General features: G+C 71.0%; 5 protein-coding genes across 30 annotated transcripts; 2 read left to right on the forward strand and 3 right to left on the reverse strand.

The window, feature by feature from the left end:
* Window positions 1-4: 4 nt before the first annotated feature.
* Window positions 5-825, forward strand: SERF2 (small EDRK-rich factor 2). Its single transcript, XM_083850282.1, has 3 exons — window positions 5-147; window positions 395-503; window positions 599-825. The coding sequence occupies exons 1-3, from the start codon at window positions 141-143 to the stop codon at window positions 660-662; spliced, it is 180 nt and encodes a 59-aa protein (XP_083706408.1). The 5' UTR covers window positions 5-140; the 3' UTR covers window positions 663-825.
* Window positions 810-4,432, reverse strand: LOC310904914 (uncharacterized protein). 21 transcript variants are annotated; one of them, XM_083850225.1, is made up of 10 exons: window positions 4,198-4,432; window positions 3,579-4,123; window positions 3,121-3,474; window positions 2,901-3,051; window positions 2,706-2,786; window positions 2,462-2,600; window positions 2,316-2,397; window positions 2,076-2,190; window positions 1,556-1,938; window positions 814-1,474 (listed from the first exon to the last, which is right to left on the reverse strand). In XM_083850225.1, the coding sequence occupies exons 1-10, from the start codon at window positions 4,261-4,263 to the stop codon at window positions 1,375-1,377; spliced, it is 2,016 nt and encodes a 671-aa protein (XP_083706351.1). In that variant the 5' UTR covers window positions 4,264-4,432; the 3' UTR covers window positions 814-1,374. The 21 variants fall into 21 exon arrangements, with proteins under 21 accessions (XP_083706352.1, XP_083706350.1, XP_083706349.1 ...); XM_083850226.1 differs by having other exon boundaries at window positions 810-1,474; window positions 2,462-3,045; window positions 3,121-3,176; window positions 3,393-3,474; XM_083850224.1 differs by having other exon boundaries at window positions 811-1,474; window positions 2,462-3,051; window positions 3,121-3,176; window positions 3,393-3,474.
* A 127-nt stretch (window positions 4,433-4,559) lies between these two features.
* Window positions 4,560-9,159, reverse strand: SERINC4 (serine incorporator 4). Of its 6 annotated transcripts, XM_083850218.1 has the most exons (12): window positions 8,782-9,159; window positions 8,561-8,707; window positions 8,108-8,286; window positions 7,954-8,033; window positions 7,766-7,859; window positions 7,491-7,702; window positions 7,156-7,251; window positions 6,954-7,080; window positions 6,577-6,649; window positions 6,186-6,237; window positions 5,913-6,066; window positions 4,560-5,584 (listed from the first exon to the last, which is right to left on the reverse strand). In XM_083850218.1, the coding sequence occupies exons 1-12, from the start codon at window positions 8,830-8,832 to the stop codon at window positions 5,368-5,370; spliced, it is 1,482 nt and encodes a 493-aa protein (XP_083706344.1). In that variant the 5' UTR covers window positions 8,833-9,159; the 3' UTR covers window positions 4,560-5,367. The 6 variants fall into 6 exon arrangements, with proteins under 6 accessions (XP_083706344.1, XP_083706343.1, XP_083706341.1 ...); XM_083850217.1 differs by having other exon boundaries at window positions 6,186-6,649; window positions 6,954-7,251; XM_083850215.1 differs by having other exon boundaries at window positions 6,186-6,649; window positions 6,954-7,251; window positions 7,954-8,286.
* A 150-nt stretch (window positions 9,160-9,309) lies between these two features.
* HYPK (huntingtin interacting protein K) lies at window positions 9,310-10,283 on the forward strand. The gene is made up of 4 exons (XM_083850272.1): window positions 9,310-9,538; window positions 9,659-9,714; window positions 9,834-9,885; window positions 10,069-10,283. The coding sequence occupies exons 1-4, from the start codon at window positions 9,350-9,352 to the stop codon at window positions 10,162-10,164; spliced, it is 393 nt and encodes a 130-aa protein (XP_083706398.1). The 5' UTR covers window positions 9,310-9,349; the 3' UTR covers window positions 10,165-10,283.
* A 665-nt stretch (window positions 10,284-10,948) lies between these two features.
* On the reverse strand, window positions 10,949-14,865 carry MFAP1 (microfibril associated protein 1). Its single transcript, XM_083850269.1, has 9 exons — window positions 14,671-14,865; window positions 14,380-14,599; window positions 13,784-13,913; window positions 13,304-13,491; window positions 12,884-12,992; window positions 12,653-12,813; window positions 12,245-12,404; window positions 11,779-11,868; window positions 10,949-11,661 (listed from the first exon to the last, which is right to left on the reverse strand). The coding sequence occupies exons 1-9, from the start codon at window positions 14,747-14,749 to the stop codon at window positions 11,479-11,481; spliced, it is 1,320 nt and encodes a 439-aa protein (XP_083706395.1). The 5' UTR covers window positions 14,750-14,865; the 3' UTR covers window positions 10,949-11,478.

A 14,865-nucleotide genomic window follows, 5' to 3' on the forward strand; every position in this document is an offset into this window, starting at 1 on the left:
GCGCGCCAATGGGAACCTGACGGGGCCAGGCTCGGCGCGGCGATTGGCTGCGGCGCGCCCTTAAAGAGCTGTGCGGGGCGGGGCGTGGGGGGGCAGTGCGGGACGTGGCGGCGGAGCGCAGGGCGGGAGGGAGCGGCGCCATGACCCGTGAGTGCGGGCCGGACAGCGCCGGGCGGCGGCGCCGCGACCCGCCACTGCGGGGGGAGGGGGCCGGGCTGGGCCGGGGGAGCGGCGCCGCGCCCGGGAGTGCGGACCCTGGGGCCGGGGCCGGGCCGGGCCGGGGGCGTGGGCTGGGCTGGGCTGAGCCGGGCCGGGCTGGGGCTGGGGCCGGGGCCGAGCCCCGGGGCCGGGCCGGGGGCCTCGGGGCCGGTCTGAGGCGGCCGCGCCGTGGCAGGCGGGAACCAGCGCGAACTGGCACGGCAGAAGAACCTGAAGAAGCAGAGCGACTCGGGCAAGGGCAAGCGGCGGGACGACGGGCTCTCGGCCGCCGCCCGCAAGCAGAGGTGAGCGTCGGCCGGCCCCGCCGGCACCCCCGCCCCGTCCCCGGCCCGTGCCGGCGGTGGTGCCGGTGCCAGCCCGGCGACGCGCTCTCCCGCAGGGACTCGGAGATCATGCAGCAGAAGCAGAAGAAGGCCGACGAGAAGAAGGAGGGCGCCAAGTAGCCCGGGGCTGGGCCGGGCCTCTGAAGCCCCGGGGCCGGGCCGCCCGCCGGCAGGATGCCCAGCGCAGCCCCGGGGCCGGGCCGCCCCGCCGGGGGCCCCGGCAGCAGCGCTCTGCGCCGGCCCCGGGCCCCTCTCCTATTAAAGTAGCTTGTGGAGCCGTGCAGGCCCTGCCTCCTCCCTCTGTGCGCCCGGGCTGGGGGGGGCTGGAGCCGCCCGGAGGGCGGGATGGGGCCGCGCCGCGGGGCTGCCCGGTGGGGCCTCGGCCCCGGCCGCGCCCGGCGCTGAGCGGATGGACGGAGGGGCTCAGCGCCGCCGCGGAGCGGCCGCAGCCTCACGGTGAGAAACAAAGATGAGGCCGGGAGGGGAGGGCGCAGCCTGCCAGGTCTCCGCGGGCGCCGCCTCGGGGGACCCCGACCGCGGCTGCGGGCGAGCGGGGGGGGCCGGGCCCGGGCGGGGCAGGCGAGGGGAGACGCCTGGGGGACGGCGGAAGGACGGGGATGCGCTGGAAGCCCGGAGGAATGAAACCAGCGGAGGACTGCGGCTGGGGTGGAAGGAGCTGTAGTGGGGGCCGAGCAGGCGGCTCCGGGGGCCGCTCGCAGGGAGGCGGCGCGGCTCCGGGGGAGCTGCGGGGGCAGCGGGCGGCGCGGCGGGCCGGGAGCCGCCGGGCGGGGCCGGGGGCGGGCGGTGTCCTGCAGCCCGCCCGCCTCCTGCGCTAGGCCCTGCAGCAGCGCGGAGCTGCCCTCGGGGGAGGGATGCTCGCATCCAGGCGGACGCCGTGGCCGCTGCTCGAGCCCGCCGTCCTCTTCACTTCCCTGCGGGGCCAAGCGCGGTGCCGTCAGCCAGGGCCGCTGCCCGGGCGCTGCGCGGCACACCCGGCACGCAGGGCTGCTCACCGGGCGAGGTGCAGCACAGCCTCCACCACGTTGGTGCCGTCCTTGGCGCTGGTCTCGCAGAACAGGCAGTTGTGGGCCTGGGGGAGAGCAGGCGAGTTGGGGGGAGGTCCCGGCCCTCCTAGGCCCTGTCCTGAGCTGTGGCTGCTCACCATGGCCAGCTTCTGCCCGTGGGCCGTGCGGACCCCTGCTGCCTCCGGCAGGCCGGGGCGCAGGTCAGTCTTATTCCCCACCAGCATGAGCGGGAGCGCTGTCTCAGCAGCCTGCTGGAGCGAGGAGCAGCTCGTGGCTCTGGGGCGCACAGCCTGGCTCGAGCAACCTCTGGGGCTGCAGGGCTCTGCCCTTTTTGGTCCAGGTGCTCCCCAAGGCCTGGCTGGTCCCAGACACTGCTCCACAAACGGCCCAGCTGGAGCAGGTTTGCTGCTACTCCCACAGCACCATCTGGGGCTCAGCACAGCCTTCCCCAGGGAAGCCCCAGGGCTGCTGCCCTGCTCCACAGGGGCTGTCGGATCCTCCCCTCTACCTTGATGTCCTCAATCCACTGGCGGATGCTGAGGAAGCTGCTCTGGGAGCTGATGTCGTAGAGGAGCAGCACGCCGTGGGCCTTGCGGAAGTAGGACTGGGCGATGCTCCGGTACCTGCAGCAGGGCTGTCACTGCAGGGGGGCCAAGACCCCCGCCCAGCCCGGGGCCAGCTGTGGGGACCTGCCAGCCCTGCCGGCTGGATGCCGGAGGCGGGCAAGGTTCTGGCTGGCTCTGCTCACCTCTCCTGCCCTGCTGTGTCCCAGATCTGCAGTGTAGTTTGCTCCCCATCCACCAGCAGCTGCTTTATCTGGAAGTCCACCCCTGCCAGGAGGAGCAGTCAGGCCTGGCTCCCTGTGCCCCTGCCCCTCCACCTCAGCCCTGGTACCTAGTGTGGCAGAGACGTCTCTGAACTCGTTCATGCACAGGCGCATCAGGAAGCTGGACTTGCCTGTGCCGCTGTCACCTGCCAGCACCAGCCGGTACATGGGGCAGGGGGGAGCAGGCTCCTCTGCTGCCCTGGATCCCTGGGGAAAGGGGGGAGGAGGGCATTGGGAGAACGGCGCAGCGGGGGTGCCCCCGCTCCCCTCCCCAGCTGGGCTGCGAGCACCGGATGGGGCGTTGCTGGTTACCTCCGGTGGAAAGGCAGGGAGCTTCCTCTTGCAGCAGTGCTGCGCAGGTTGGCAGCAGCCTTCTGCCGGGGGCGCAGGGTCCTGCAGGGTGGCAAATATCACAACAGGGCTTCTGAGCCCGTGGGGTGGGCTGGGGGCCATGGGTAGGCAGAGCGGCATCCCCCTCCCCAGCTGGGGCACTGGGCAGGGCCTCACCTGGGTGTCCCAGCAGGGGCTGGTGGGACGCGCGTCCTCCGAGCTCCAGCTGCCGGCGTCGCTGAGCGAGGCTGTGTCCGTGCTGGAGGCTGAGTTCTGCCGGGGGCCTGTGGCAGGGAGCTGGGGGCGTGGAGAGCTGCCCCCCCTGTACCTGTGCGCAGGGCAGCGCTCAGGGAGGGGCGGCCACAGCTGTCCCTGCTCCTCTGCACCCGCTGCTCACCTGCTGTGGGCATCCTCGGGGAGGCAGGGTGAGGGGTCAGCGAGGGGGCTGCGGGGCTGGAGGGGGGGCGGTGGCTGTAGGGAAGGCATCAGTGCGGAGGGGCTCCTGGGGGGCCGTCCACCACTCCCAGCACCCGGGGCTGCGGCTGGTCCCTGGGTGCCGGCTGCAGCCCCCGTGCTGGACCCACCTGGGCTGGGGCACGGGCAGGGCGAGCGGGGAACCCCAGCAGCGCCCACGTCCCTGCCCTCCCTGCTGCGCTGCGCAGCACTCACCGCTCCAGGGCCCAGGCAGGAGCCCAGCAGCAGGGCCGAGCGCAGGCTGCTGTTGCTCTCGCACAGGCTCCTGTTCGTCGCCCTGCCCGGAGGAGCAGCCTGAGCCCCAGGCTGGCAGGGACTGGGACAGGAGCTGGTCCCCGCAGCTGTCCCCTGCCACCGCTTCCCTGCCAGGCTCCTACGTACTGCAGCATCCTGACGTAGCTCGTGAAGGCCAGGTTCTCCTCCACCAGCTCCCGCAGGGCCTGCTGCTCTCTGCAGGGACACAGCATCCTCATGGCAGGGCCTCCGAAGGTTGGGGCTGCCCACAGCTTTCCAGCCCCGGCCCCACAGGGTTGGCAGAGGTGCTGGGACGGCCCCGGGACACCCGGTGTCACAGGGGCGGCCAACAGCAGGCCGGTGGGGACGTGCCAGCTGCTCTGCACGGGCTTCCCGACGGCTGCCGGTGCTCGCAGCACAGCTGGGTGGGCAGCGCTTCCCGACGGGAGCCTGGCCCCGGGCCCAGCACGAGCCCGGGGCTGCACCGGGGCCGTCCTGGCTACGGCCAGGGCTGTGTGGGGCAGCCGTGGGGCAGGGTCTGGGGTCCCGCCTCGCCCCCCGCGCCCCGCGTGCCACCTCGTGCGCCGCTGCGCCCGCTGCCCGAAGTCCCTCCGCAGCCGCTCCAGCTCTGCCTGCAGCTGGGAGACGCCGGCCTCGGCCTGCCGCAGGGTGCGCCGCAGACGGGTGTTCTCCTGGGCGGGCAGAGTCCCGCTGGCACCGGCGGCGCAGCCCGGGGCCGCAGCCGCCCCCCGCCCCGCGCCCGTACCTGCGTGGCGGCCCCGAGCCGCTGCTGCAGCCGCGCGACGCCCGCGCCCCGCCCGTGCCCCTGCATGGCCGGGGGGGGGGGCACGGGCGGCAGCCCCCGGGCAGCCCCGCTCCGGGCGGGACGGGGCCCTCCCCGCTCCGCTCCTGGGGCCGGTGGGCGCGGGGCGCCGGCGGACCCGCGACGGTCCCGGTCGGGCGCGAGCCGCCGCGCGGGGCCCCCGTCGGGCGGCAGCGGGGCCCCGCCGGGGCCGCCCCCGCCGTGTTTGCTCTGCGGGCGGGGCGGGGGCCCGGGGCCGGCCCGCATTCCTGCGGCCGCGCTCGTACCGCGCCCTCCGGCCGCCGGCCCCTCCGGGCTCGCTCCGGGCGCGGGCGGGTGCCGGGGGCAGCGGCCGTCCGTCCGTCCGTCCGTTCTTGGCGGGGCTGGGCTCGGCCGCGGCGAGCAGAATGGGAGCGTGGTGTGACTGCGGTGGTGGGAGAGGGGCAGCTGGGGGGGAGTGGGCGCGGGGATCAGGTGGAGGTGGGGACGGGAGCAGCCCTGGTGCCAGGGCTGGGCGCAGGGCCTGGTGCTGGCTGTGAGCTGGGGCAGGACCGAGGGCGCTCCCTGGCTGCTCCCCTTCAGGCCAGGCCCCTGCCCCTTGCTCCATGCCCCCGCAGGGCTGGGGGCTGCTGGGGTGTTGCTGGCACCTGCCGTGCCCAGACCCATGGCTGCTGTGTGCATGTGGGGCAGATGGCATAGGCTTAACTCAGAGCTTTACATTAAAAAAAAAAATGTATTCAAGGAGCTATTTACAATAACCACACGGCCAGGCAGGCGAGCTGAAGTGGAGGTGGCCAGCGCAGAGTGCTGCTCTCCTGGCAGGCCCCAGGCCAGGGCAGGAGCGATGCCAGAAGTGTGCATGGGCAGGAGCTGCCTCCCTAGCTGGAGGGGCCACAGCTGTAGCCGAGGCTGAGCACCCGCCACCCAGGTGGTCTCAGGCCGGCCCCTCGATGGCTGCAGCTCAATGCAGGACCAGCGTCCCTGCGAGCTGGTGTAGCAGAGCACACACCTCCTCGATCCCCCTGCGGTGCTCTGATGCTGCCTTTTCCTGGGACACGAGGTCAAGAGGGGCCCGGGCACAGGACCACGGCATGACCGGTGCACGGGGCCAGGCGCAGTCCGTCCCAGCAGGGACTACGTGGAGACACTGATACGGTGTGGGGCGCGTCGCCGCCGCAGGACGCGCAAGGCTGGGCTGCTCCGCCGGTGCTGGGGGGAGCCGTGGAGGCAGAGGGGGCTCAGCAGCAGCCACAGGTAGAGCAGGACACAGGCCCAGCATGAAGCCACCTTCACCCAGAACGTCGACCAGCTGCCATGCGTGAAGGTGGTCTCCAGCACCGCGTTCTCATAGCTGGTGGGAGAGGGCAGGTGTCAGCACCCGAGGGACACCAAGAGAGGTGACCCCGGCATCCGCTGGGGATTGGGCAGGGGCTGTTGGACAAAGCAGCGCGGGTCTGCAGGCACAGAGCCCTACGCTTGCCCAGCACACGACCGGACTGGTGACACTGGCCCGACGTGGAACCGCCTGTGACAAGCACCAGGCTACGGCCACACCGTGAGCGGGTCAGAGCTGGCTGCTGACAGTGCTGGTGGGCAGCCTGGGCAGGGTGGTTCAACCAGAGTTAGGGAAAAGGAGCAAGGATAAGGGGGGGGGGGCTGGCCAGCACCCTGAGCCCTACCTGAACCAGTTGGTGAGGGTCATCATGACGTAGAGTGAGGCAAGGAAGAAGACAAAGTGGAAGGCTGAGTAGCTGTAGACCACCCGGTCTTGCTCATCCTGGACAAGGCACTGTCCCCTGGCAGGCTCCTCTTGCTCACACGTCTGCTCTGCACCTGGGAGAGTGCAAGATAACAACAGCTCCTGCACCCTGTCCTGGCCAGCACCCCTGGGGTCTGATGCTGGTGCCCACGTTTATGTTTCTGCAGCTTCTCCCCGACCTGCTGGCACTCACCTCTCAGCTCCTCCTCCATCTTCTCTGGGCAGCAGAAGCAACAGGAAGGTTTCTGTAGAGAGCCAGAGAGGCGAGCTGGTGATGGTGCGGGGGAAAAGGCAGGGACCTGTGGCCACCCCTCCCTGCTGCTGCTGGGGCAGCCCAGCCCCACAGCTGCTGCCCCACTCGGGCAGCCCCGCAGCATCTGGACTGAGCTGGCCCTGCTGGTGCCACAGCTGCCCGGCTGCAGGGAGCTGGCGCAGACTGGGTAAGCACGGGAGAGTCCCCAGCTGAGCTGGGCAAACCTGCCTCTGCCCCGGGGCTGGAACTGGGGCTCAGGAGGGCTCTGGGCGCTGCGTCTGTGGCAGGAGGATGTGGGGCACAGGTGGGGGCGGGCACCGTCCATACTCACCTTAAACTCGAAGCTGTAAACTTTGACCATCCAGAGGGGCCCAAAGACCTCGGCAAGATAGGAGGCTTCATTACTGTGCACGGGAGAGAGGCAGAGGGCGTAACGCAAGGGAATGCGCCAGCCCCAGCCCACCCCAGGGATCCATCACCTGGCATCGACACAGCAGCAGCAGACTTGCTGTGCCCGGCGTGGGGACGTTACGCTGCCCCTGCCCATCGGGAGATGCCTCTGGGTACAACCCAGCTCCTCCGGCCATGCCACAGGCTGGGGACAGGGTCCCCACACGGTGCTGAGCTGGCTGTGCCCAACAAGGGGCAGTTCTGGGTGCGCTGCGACATGCCGAGTACCCTCGCACCCCGTGCCACGGGCACACGTACCATGCAAAGAGCACGCAGGCGTACATGATGGCAGCCCCCAGGACAGCAACGGTTGTGTCCTCTGTCTGCAGCTCATCCTGCCGGGTGCCGGGGAAGCAGACGGTGAGGTTCTGCCCCTTGTAGAGCACTGCAGGGAGGTGGAGGTGAGAGAGGGGGGTCGTGTCCCAAGAGCTGGCTGTCCGCAGAAGGTGGGACCACTCACCTCTCTCCGGAGGGCGGCTGGACAGCGCAGAGAAGGTAAGGTACATCACGTAGCAGCTGATGATGGAGGACTGCAGCAGCCCTGACCGCGGCTGCTCTGCAAGGGGAGGGGTCAGAGGCTTCGTGTGGGCTCCAGGCAGTCCCCTCCTGTGGGTCTCCTGCCCAGAGCCCTGTGCCAAGGCACGGAATGGGGCCAGCAGGAGCTGGGGCCTCCCCAGGTGCCCACTGCTCTTGTGCTGAGCTGGGAGCTTGCAGCTGCCCTCCCGGTGCTGGGATGCAGCTAGCCCTGCACCTCGCCAGGCAGTGCCGTGCCGTGTGGCGCTGTGCAGTACTCACTGAGCCGCACGCAGGGCGTGATGGAAATGAAGGACACGATGCCGCAGAGGCTGCCGTTGACGGTGAGCAGCGCCTTGTTGAGCTGGCAGGCAGCCGGGTGGGTGTAGTACTTGTAGAGGAAGGAGAAGGCGGCAGAGGCGAGGGTGTAGAAGGCGGCGGTGGCCAGCAGCACGGCCAGGTACCAGCGCTTGTCCTGCGCAGCGCCTGTCAGCCTGCCGGGACAGGGGTGAGAGCCCGGGGCACTTGGGCACCCAGCCGGCCGCACCGGCACTCACCAGTTCTTGTTCCAGGTGTGCGCGAAGGCGGTGATCAGCACCAACTGGATGAGGATGAAGGCAAAGCCCCCGCAGATGCCCGTGTAGTGCCAGGCTGCAGGGGGAGAGGGCGGTGGTGGGGCTGGCACGACGCGGGGGGGACTTGGGGCTACGGGCAGGGGCTGGCCTGGGCGGGGCGGGGGACGCACCTCGGATGAAGCCGTCCTCGGGGATGAAGAAGCTGGCGGCACAGAGCCCCACCAGCACCAGCAGCTTCAGGAACCAGAACCTGCGGGGCAGCGAGATGCAGGACGGGGGCGCCCAGCAGCCCCGGCAGCCCCCAGCCCCTTCCCCGGTCTGTACCCGTTGTGGAGCTGAGCGCGGCAGTCTGTGCTGGAGCGCACATTGAGGAGCAGGGCGGCCTGCAGCAGGTGGAAGCAGGCGGTGCCGAAGCAGACCCGGTACACGGCCGAGGAGCCCACGAGCCGCTCGCAGTCTGTGCCACCAGGCAGGTGCTGGCACAGCACAGCCAAGAAGGGCACCTGCGGGCACGGCAAGGGGCTGGGACCGGCGGTGTGCCCGCACTGCGGGGACCCCTGGCACCCCCCGCACCCTCAGCACCGTGGGACCCCTGATGCCCCCAGCACCCCCAACGCCCTCGCCATCCCCGGCACAACCACGCTCCGGGCAATGGCCGCACCTGCAGTGCCCCTGGCTCCCCGTTCTCCTTGGCACCGCCAGCACCCGCGCTGCTCCCAGCCCCCCCAGCACCCCCAGCACCCCCAGCGCCCGGGGTCGCCCAGCTCCGCCATTCACCTTCTCCCTCACGGCCTGTGCCACGGTGCGGGACAGCATGAGGCAGCACACGGCGGAGGCCAGGACATGCAGGAGGGTGTAGAGGACGCGGGTGCCCGTGGACACGCGGAGCCCGCGGCAGGGGCTGCAGCCACACCCGCAGCACAGCTGGGGGGGGCAGCGCAGTCAGCGGAGACCCGCGGCCCCCCGCCCCGGCCCCCCTGTTTGTCCAGGGGTCCCACCTGGCCCAGCAGCGAGTGCAGGAGGCGGCCGCATGCCCTCGTGCCCGCCATGGCCCGGCTCAGCCCCGCTGCCCCGGCGGGATTAGGGGGATTGTCGGCTCGTCCCGCCCCGCCATCTGCTCCGGGGAGCGGGCCGGGGGGGATTAGCGGCTGAGCCCCCGCAGCCCCTCACCGCGGGTCGCTCACGGGCATGGCGAGGCCCTGAGGGGCTGTGGGGGGGCTGTGCTGGGGGGCTGTGTTTGGGGGGGGTTGTTTGGGGGGGGTGTTTGGGGTGTGTGTGTTTTTGGGGGGGCTGTGTTCGGGGGGCTGTGGGGACACGGTGGCACTGCCGGTGCCGTGGCGATGGCTGGCGCCGGGGAAGTGCCGGTGAGGGGGGGCCGAGGCGGGGGAACCGAGGCGGGGAGCAGCGCACGGCCCCTGCGGGCCCCCCGGCACCGCCCGCCGGCCTCCCGCCGCACGGGGGCGCTCTCGCACCCCAGGGCCCCGGGGGCGCCGCTCCCGCCCGGCGGGGCCCTCTCGTTGGTTCCGCCGCCGTCACGTGGCCGGAAGCGGGCGCGCAGGCGGCGCGATGGCGGCCGAGGGGGACGTGGAGCTGGAGCTGGAGACCGAGCCCAACGGCTCCGGCGGCGGCGGCAGCGACGGGGCGGGCGGGCGGCCGGCCGAGAAGCCGCGGAAGCACGACAGCGGGGCGGCGGACCTGGAGAGGGTGACGGACTACGCGGAGGAGAAGGAGATCCAGAGCTCCAACCTCGAGACGGTGCGGCCGGGGGGGGCGGCGGGGGGGGTGGGGGTCCCGGGGGGCCCCTGGGGGGCCGGGGGGGGGGCCCGGTGCCGCGCCCGGTGCCGCGCCCCGCCGTGACCGCGCTCGTCCCGCCAGGCCATGTCGGTGATCGGAGACCGGCGGTCCCGGGAGCAGAAGGCGAAGCAGGAGAGGTAACGGAGCGGCCCCGGCGCCGCGTCCTGGGGGAGCCGGAGCCGTCCCGCCGCGGAGCGTGCCCGGGCGAAGGGGGGAGGCCCGGCCCTCACCGGCGGCGGGCGCTGCCTCGTTGCAGGGAGAAGGAGCTGGCGAAAGTCACCATCAAGAAGGAAGACCTGGAGCTGATCGTAAGTGGGGGCGGGGCCGGGGGGCAGCGTGTCCCCAGCCCGGTGTCCGGGGGCCGCCACCGCCCCGGCTGGGGAATCCCGGCGGTGCGGGGCTGGGGCGCCCCAGGCGGGCCGAGCCCTGCCCGGGCTGGGCCTGCGGCCGTTTGGTGCCTGCTGCAGCGGGCGGCGGCTGTCTTCCTGCAGATGAATGAGATGGAGATTTCACGGGCGGCTGCGGAGCGCAGCCTGCGGGAGCACATGGGCAACGTGGTGGAGGCGCTGATCACCCTCACCAACTAAGCGTGGGCCCCGCGGCTGCGCCGGCGCTGCCGTCCCCTGCTGCGGGAGCGGCCTCTCGCCCGACGCAGCCTGGCTGGAGAGGAGGCGCGTTAACTTATTGAATAAAGGCACCAGCGGGAGCAGGTGTTCCTGTGGCTCGCGCAGCGCCGAGTGCTTCCCCCGGGGGCAGATTCCAGAGGGCGCCCGGCCCTGGCGAGCACAGGGGGCAGATGTGTGGTGGCCGCCCTGCGCCCCACGGCCAGAGAGCAGCCGCTGGTCCCTGCCCACAGAGGAGTCAGCCTGCCCCGGGGCTGGCACCGGGCTCGAGCTCCTCCCGGGGACGGGCTGCGAGGGGCTGGGCTGTTCCTGAGCAGGGCGCGCACACGCCAGGCTGCACCGGGCGGCCGCAAGAGCGCCGCTGCTGCTTCCTTCTCTGTGGGCCAGCCGCAGCTGAAGGCCGGACGTGCAGGCGGCTGCGGACCCAGGACGTGAGCGCCAGGCAGGGACCAGCGTGGAGCAGCCCCTGCCTTGCCCCTGGGTACCTGCCCCAGCCCTGAGTGCAGGCAGGAAGTCCCGAGGAGCGGTGACAGCGGCACCTGCGTCCCACCCGTTAACGCGGGGCCCTCCCCTTTCCTGGGCAGGGGAGCTGGCACTGTGGGGACGCTGCTCCCCTGCAGCCGTGCTGCTGCCCTGGCGGGGCAGGGGCAGCGCTGCGGGGGGGGCACCGGCACATCTGCGCCTGGAGCGAGGCACGGAGGGCAGCCGAGCGCCTGGCGGGCTCCTCCACAGACACCGCTACCGCGAGTCTTAGGAAAAAAATTGCTTTAATCAAAACAATCCCCTCCCACCGCCCGGGTAGAAAAGCCAAGCCCCGCAGAAACAGGGTTAGGAAACGTCGTTACAGCTGTTCCAAACCAGAAGAGGGCCCGACCTGGTAACGGGGGGGTTCAGGGCGCAGGGAGATGCTACGGAGCAGACACAGAAGTCCGCGAGTTCCTCTGCAGGTGGGGGTGCTGGGGGCAGGGGGTGCGGTGCTCCCGCACGGCCGTGCCCGGCGCTGCCGAGGCGCTTTCAGGGCGGGGGGGCGGTGACACAGCCGGGGCTGGGCGGCTCGGGCGGGCGGCAGCCTCCGCGGGAGCCGGGCGTGGAGAAGGCCGCGGCTGCGCGGCGCGGGCGGACGGTGCCGCCGGGGAGGGTGCGGAGCAGGGGCACAGGAACGGCGCAGCGCGGCCCGGCAGCTTTGTCCCCTCTGTTCCTGCTCAGGCTCTCGGGCAGCCGGCACAGCAGCACCTTCCCGCCCGGCGGTCAGCCTCGGGACGCCTCCCGCGCACCTCCTTAGGTCGTTTTCCGCTTCTTGGCCGAGGGTCTCTCAAAGACGTCCCGCACGCCCGCCGCCTTCTGCTTGAAGAACTTGGTGTTCTGGGCGCTCTCCTGGCCCCAGGCGGAGTCAAACGAGGTGGTGTCCTGGTCCACCAAGTGCGTGTACTTCGTCCGCCCCGAGCGCCCGAAGTTCTTGACCTGGGAGCGGGAAAGCCGGTGAGCGGCCCCTCGGGGAGCCACGGGGACCCTGTCCTGCCGCACCATGGCTCCTCCCCCGGCACGCACACGCCCCACCGGTCAGCCCCCTGCACTCACCTGCATGACTTTGGGCAGGATGGTCTTGTTGAAGTGGTCCTCGAGGGTCGGGGCGCTGAAGTCCCGCTTGTACACCTCCTCGTCCTCATCCTGCGGGGGAAGGACACACCCGCCTGAGCTGCAAGCTTCTTCCAGCAGGCGCCAGGAGCAGAGAGGGGCCCCCAGCAGCCGCCGCTCCGCTCCGGGACTGCCGCAGCACCTGCGGTCCCGCCCAACCTCAGAGCTCCGCAGAGCTGCCAGCAGGCGGCACGAGCCAGGCCGTGCTGCTGCTCTCCCTGGCCCGCCACTCCTGGCGGGCGGCTCACGTCACCTTGCTCACTCCAGCCGCGCTGCCACCGAGGGCTGGCCCTTGTCCCACGCGTGTGCCCAGCCCTGGGCCGGGCACCGCAAGGGGAAGCGCCCCCATGGCAGCCGCGTGCCCCCACAGAGCCCCGCCGTGGGACCGGGCTCTGGCCGCAGCGCTCACCATGAAGAAGGCGCCGCGGTGGTAGTACTTCTGCAGGAACTTGTATTTGCCCTTCACGGCCTTGTTGGTGATGACCTTGCCGTTGGCCCGCAGCTCGGCGCGGCGCTCCTCCTCCGTCAGGTTCCGCATCCGCTCGATCTCCGCCTTCTCCTTTTCCATGCTGGGCAGGAGAAAAGCCCTGAGCCCCACGCCCCCAGCGCCCCCAGACAGGGCAGCCGCTGCCACCGGGGCCCTTCTGAGGGGTCACCGTTACCGGCTCCGTAACGGAGCAACGGCACCCCGAGGGCTTTGGACGCTTTCTCTAGGCAAGAACGCGCTGCCAGAAGGGGGTCGGGAGGAGACGCCCCGACTGTCCCCTGCCCCGCGGGGTGCAGGCACTCCCCTCCTGCCTGAGCACACAATACTCACGCTTCTCGTTCCTCACGGTCCCGTTTGATGCGCTTCAGCTCACGTACTTTCCAGGCCTCGTACTCCTCCTCGTCGTTCTCGTCGTCAGTGTCAAGGGCATCCAGTGCTGCCAGCGAGCGTTTGTTCTCCTCCAGCTCCTTCTTCGCTTCCTCCTCCACGATCTGGAGGCAGGACCGAGCTCAGCCCATTGCACTGCCTGCCCCACGCAGACCCCAGCCCGCCCTGTGGTACCTTGAGCGTGTATTTGCGCCTCTCCTCTGCCAGTCTCTTTGCTTCCTGCTCCAGCTCCTTCTGCTTCAAGGCTTCTGCTTCTCGCTCCTGAACCGTGATTCGGTCCTTCCTGCAGGCACGGAGCACGGAAACCTTCAGCCTTTTGGCGAGCTACTTCATTTCTGGCGTTGCCCAGCCCAGGGCCCGCTCCCCCTGCGGCCGCAGGCACGCACAGGCGGCAGAAGGTCCTGCCCGTGGCTGTGGAACACGGCAGAGCTCGCTGCTCGCTTCCCACTGCGCTGCACCTGCCCAAAGCCCCGTTGGAACCGCGCTGCCGCTTAGGCCCAGCCGTGCCCTGTCAGGACGCCGCAGCTCTCTGCCCTCCCCTGCCGCAGGAGCAGGATCTGTGCGCAGCCCCCAGCTGCCCGCCCTGGCGCCTACTTGCGGATGAAGACGGGTTTGAGCCGTGGCTCCATTTCATCCTCGCTGTCTGTGTACTCCTCGTACTCGGACTCTGACTCGGACTCCTCTCCAGATCTGCCCTCGTCTTCCAGCTCCATCACCTCCAGCTCCTCGGTCTTCCTCTCTTGCGCTCGCTGGCGCATCATCCCGCGCCGACGCTCGATCTCCTAACGGAGACGCATCGCGCGCAGTCAGCCCTGCTCCTGCTTCTTTCTCCCTTGTCCGTGCAGAGCACGGTGCTCCGAACTCGCTGGCTGTGAGATCGCCCACCCTGCAGGGTGGGGGCGGCCTCCCCCAGCACCCCGTAACCCCCGAGCCAGCGTCACGCTGCCGCTGCTGTGACCCCAGTGCCGGCCCTCGCTCGGTCCCCGCAGACAGCTCCCATCCGTACGAATGCAATTCCAGCCGTGGCGCTCGGGGACCTCTCCGGGCTACCCCTGTTCAGCAACGCGAGCGTACCTCATCGTCGATCTCTTCCTCTTCCTCCTCACTGGTGTCCTCTCGCTCCAGGCGCCACGCTTCGCCCTCCACCTCAGAATCGCTTTCTCCAACCACTTCAGGCTCCACGATCTTACGGTGCCGTGCCAGCCTACAACGGAGCCCAGATAAATTCAGTACGCTAAGTGCAAAGAGACTGCGGGAAGCGAACTGCTCCCTGGGGGAGCCTCCCCTTAACTGGGCCTGACAGCCGAAGCAACTCCACGGGAGAGCCCGAACAGCACTCGGCCGCTCTCTGCCCTGGGCACGTTTTACGCAGAACCCCGTCTTTCCATCAGCACCGAGCTGTAGCGCGTTATGGCAACTTTTATGGTAACTTTTATTTCAGAGGCTGCCTGCACCACCCAAAGCGCACCCGAATGCGGGGCTGAGCCCTGGCCCCGTGCCTGCAGGCTCTCGGGGCAGCTCACCGCGCAGCCCAACGCAGCCTGCGGCGGCAACAGCCCGGGGCGGCTCTGGTGCTGGCAGGGCGCGCGGCCAGTCTCTGGAGGGGGTTCTGCAGCCTGCCTGCAGCACAGCCGTGCCCAGCCCCCCAGCCCCCTCCCCGCGGCACTCACCGCTCCTCCACGTCCTCCGTGACGCGGTTCTGCAGCCGCCGCAGCCGGGGGTCGTTGGCGACCTCCTCCTCCTGCTCCTCGGGCTCGGCCTCCTGCTCCTTCGCCTTCTTGATGAACTGGAACTCCTCGTCCTCCTCCTCCGAAGACTCCATGGGCGCGTAGTCGGGCCGCTTCCCGGACACGTACCGCTTCACCTTCACCTTCTCCATGGACAGCTCCCCTGCGGGGCCGCCGTTACCGGGCCGCCGCCGCCGGGCCCCCCCCCGCCGCCCGCCGGCGCCCCCCGCTCACCCTTCTCGTTGCGGACGGGCACGGCGCCCGCCGTGGACTGGATGGGCGGCTGCTTCATCAGGGCGCTTGGCACCGACATGGCGGCAGCGGCGAGACCCGGCGGGGCGGGACGGGACGGGACCGGACGGGACGCGGCGGGCGGTGGCAGCTCCCGGCGGCGCACCGGAAGCGCGACTCCACTTCCGGCGGCGCGCC

This window comes from Anser anser, assembly GCF_964211835.1.
Source record: "Anser anser genome assembly, chromosome: 10".
Taxonomy (NCBI): Eukaryota; Metazoa; Chordata; class Aves; order Anseriformes; family Anatidae; genus Anser; species Anser anser.

Coding starts and splice junctions, on each gene's coding strand:
- SERF2 (XM_083850282.1), top strand. Junction 504..598: donor GCCGCCGCCCGCAAGCAGAG/GTGAGCGTCGGC, acceptor GCTCTCCCGCAG/GGACTCGGAGATCATGCAGC.
- LOC310904914 (XM_083850219.1), bottom strand. CDS start 4,263: ATGCAGGGGCACGGGCGGGGCGCGGGCGTCGCGCGGCTGCAGCAGCGG. Junction 3,475..3,578: donor AGCTACGTCAGGATGCTGCA/GTACGTAGGAGC, acceptor TCCTCCGGGCAG/GGCGACGAACAGGAGCCTGT. Junction 1,939..2,075: donor AGTGGATTGAGGACATCAAG/GTAGAGGGGAGG, acceptor TTTGTGGAGCAG/TGTCTGGGACCAGCCAGGCC.
- SERINC4 (XM_083850213.1), bottom strand. CDS start 8,832: ATGGCGGGCACGAGGGCATGCGGCCGCCTCCTGCACTCGCTGCTGGGC. Junction 7,703..7,765: donor CACACCTGGAACAAGAACTG/GTGAGTGCCGGT, acceptor CTGTCCCGGCAG/GCTGACAGGCGCTGCGCAGG. Junction 6,067..6,185: donor GATGGAGGAGGAGCTGAGAG/GTGAGTGCCAGC, acceptor GCACTCTCCCAG/GTGCAGAGCAGACGTGTGAG.
- HYPK (XM_083850272.1), top strand. CDS start 9,350: ATGGCGGCCGAGGGGGACGTGGAGCTGGAGCTGGAGACCGAGCCCAAC. Junction 9,715..9,833: donor CAGAAGGCGAAGCAGGAGAG/GTAACGGAGCGG, acceptor GCCTCGTTGCAG/GGAGAAGGAGCTGGCGAAAG. Junction 9,886..10,068: donor AGGAAGACCTGGAGCTGATC/GTAAGTGGGGGC, acceptor GTCTTCCTGCAG/ATGAATGAGATGGAGATTTC.
- MFAP1 (XM_083850269.1), bottom strand. CDS start 14,749: ATGTCGGTGCCAAGCGCCCTGATGAAGCAGCCGCCCATCCAGTCCACG. Junction 12,405..12,652: donor GACCGTGAGGAACGAGAAGC/GTGAGTATTGTG, acceptor TCTCCTGCCCAG/CATGGAAAAGGAGAAGGCGG. Junction 11,869..12,244: donor ACCGCGGCGCCTTCTTCATG/GTGAGCGCTGCG, acceptor CTTCCCCCGCAG/GATGAGGACGAGGAGGTGTA.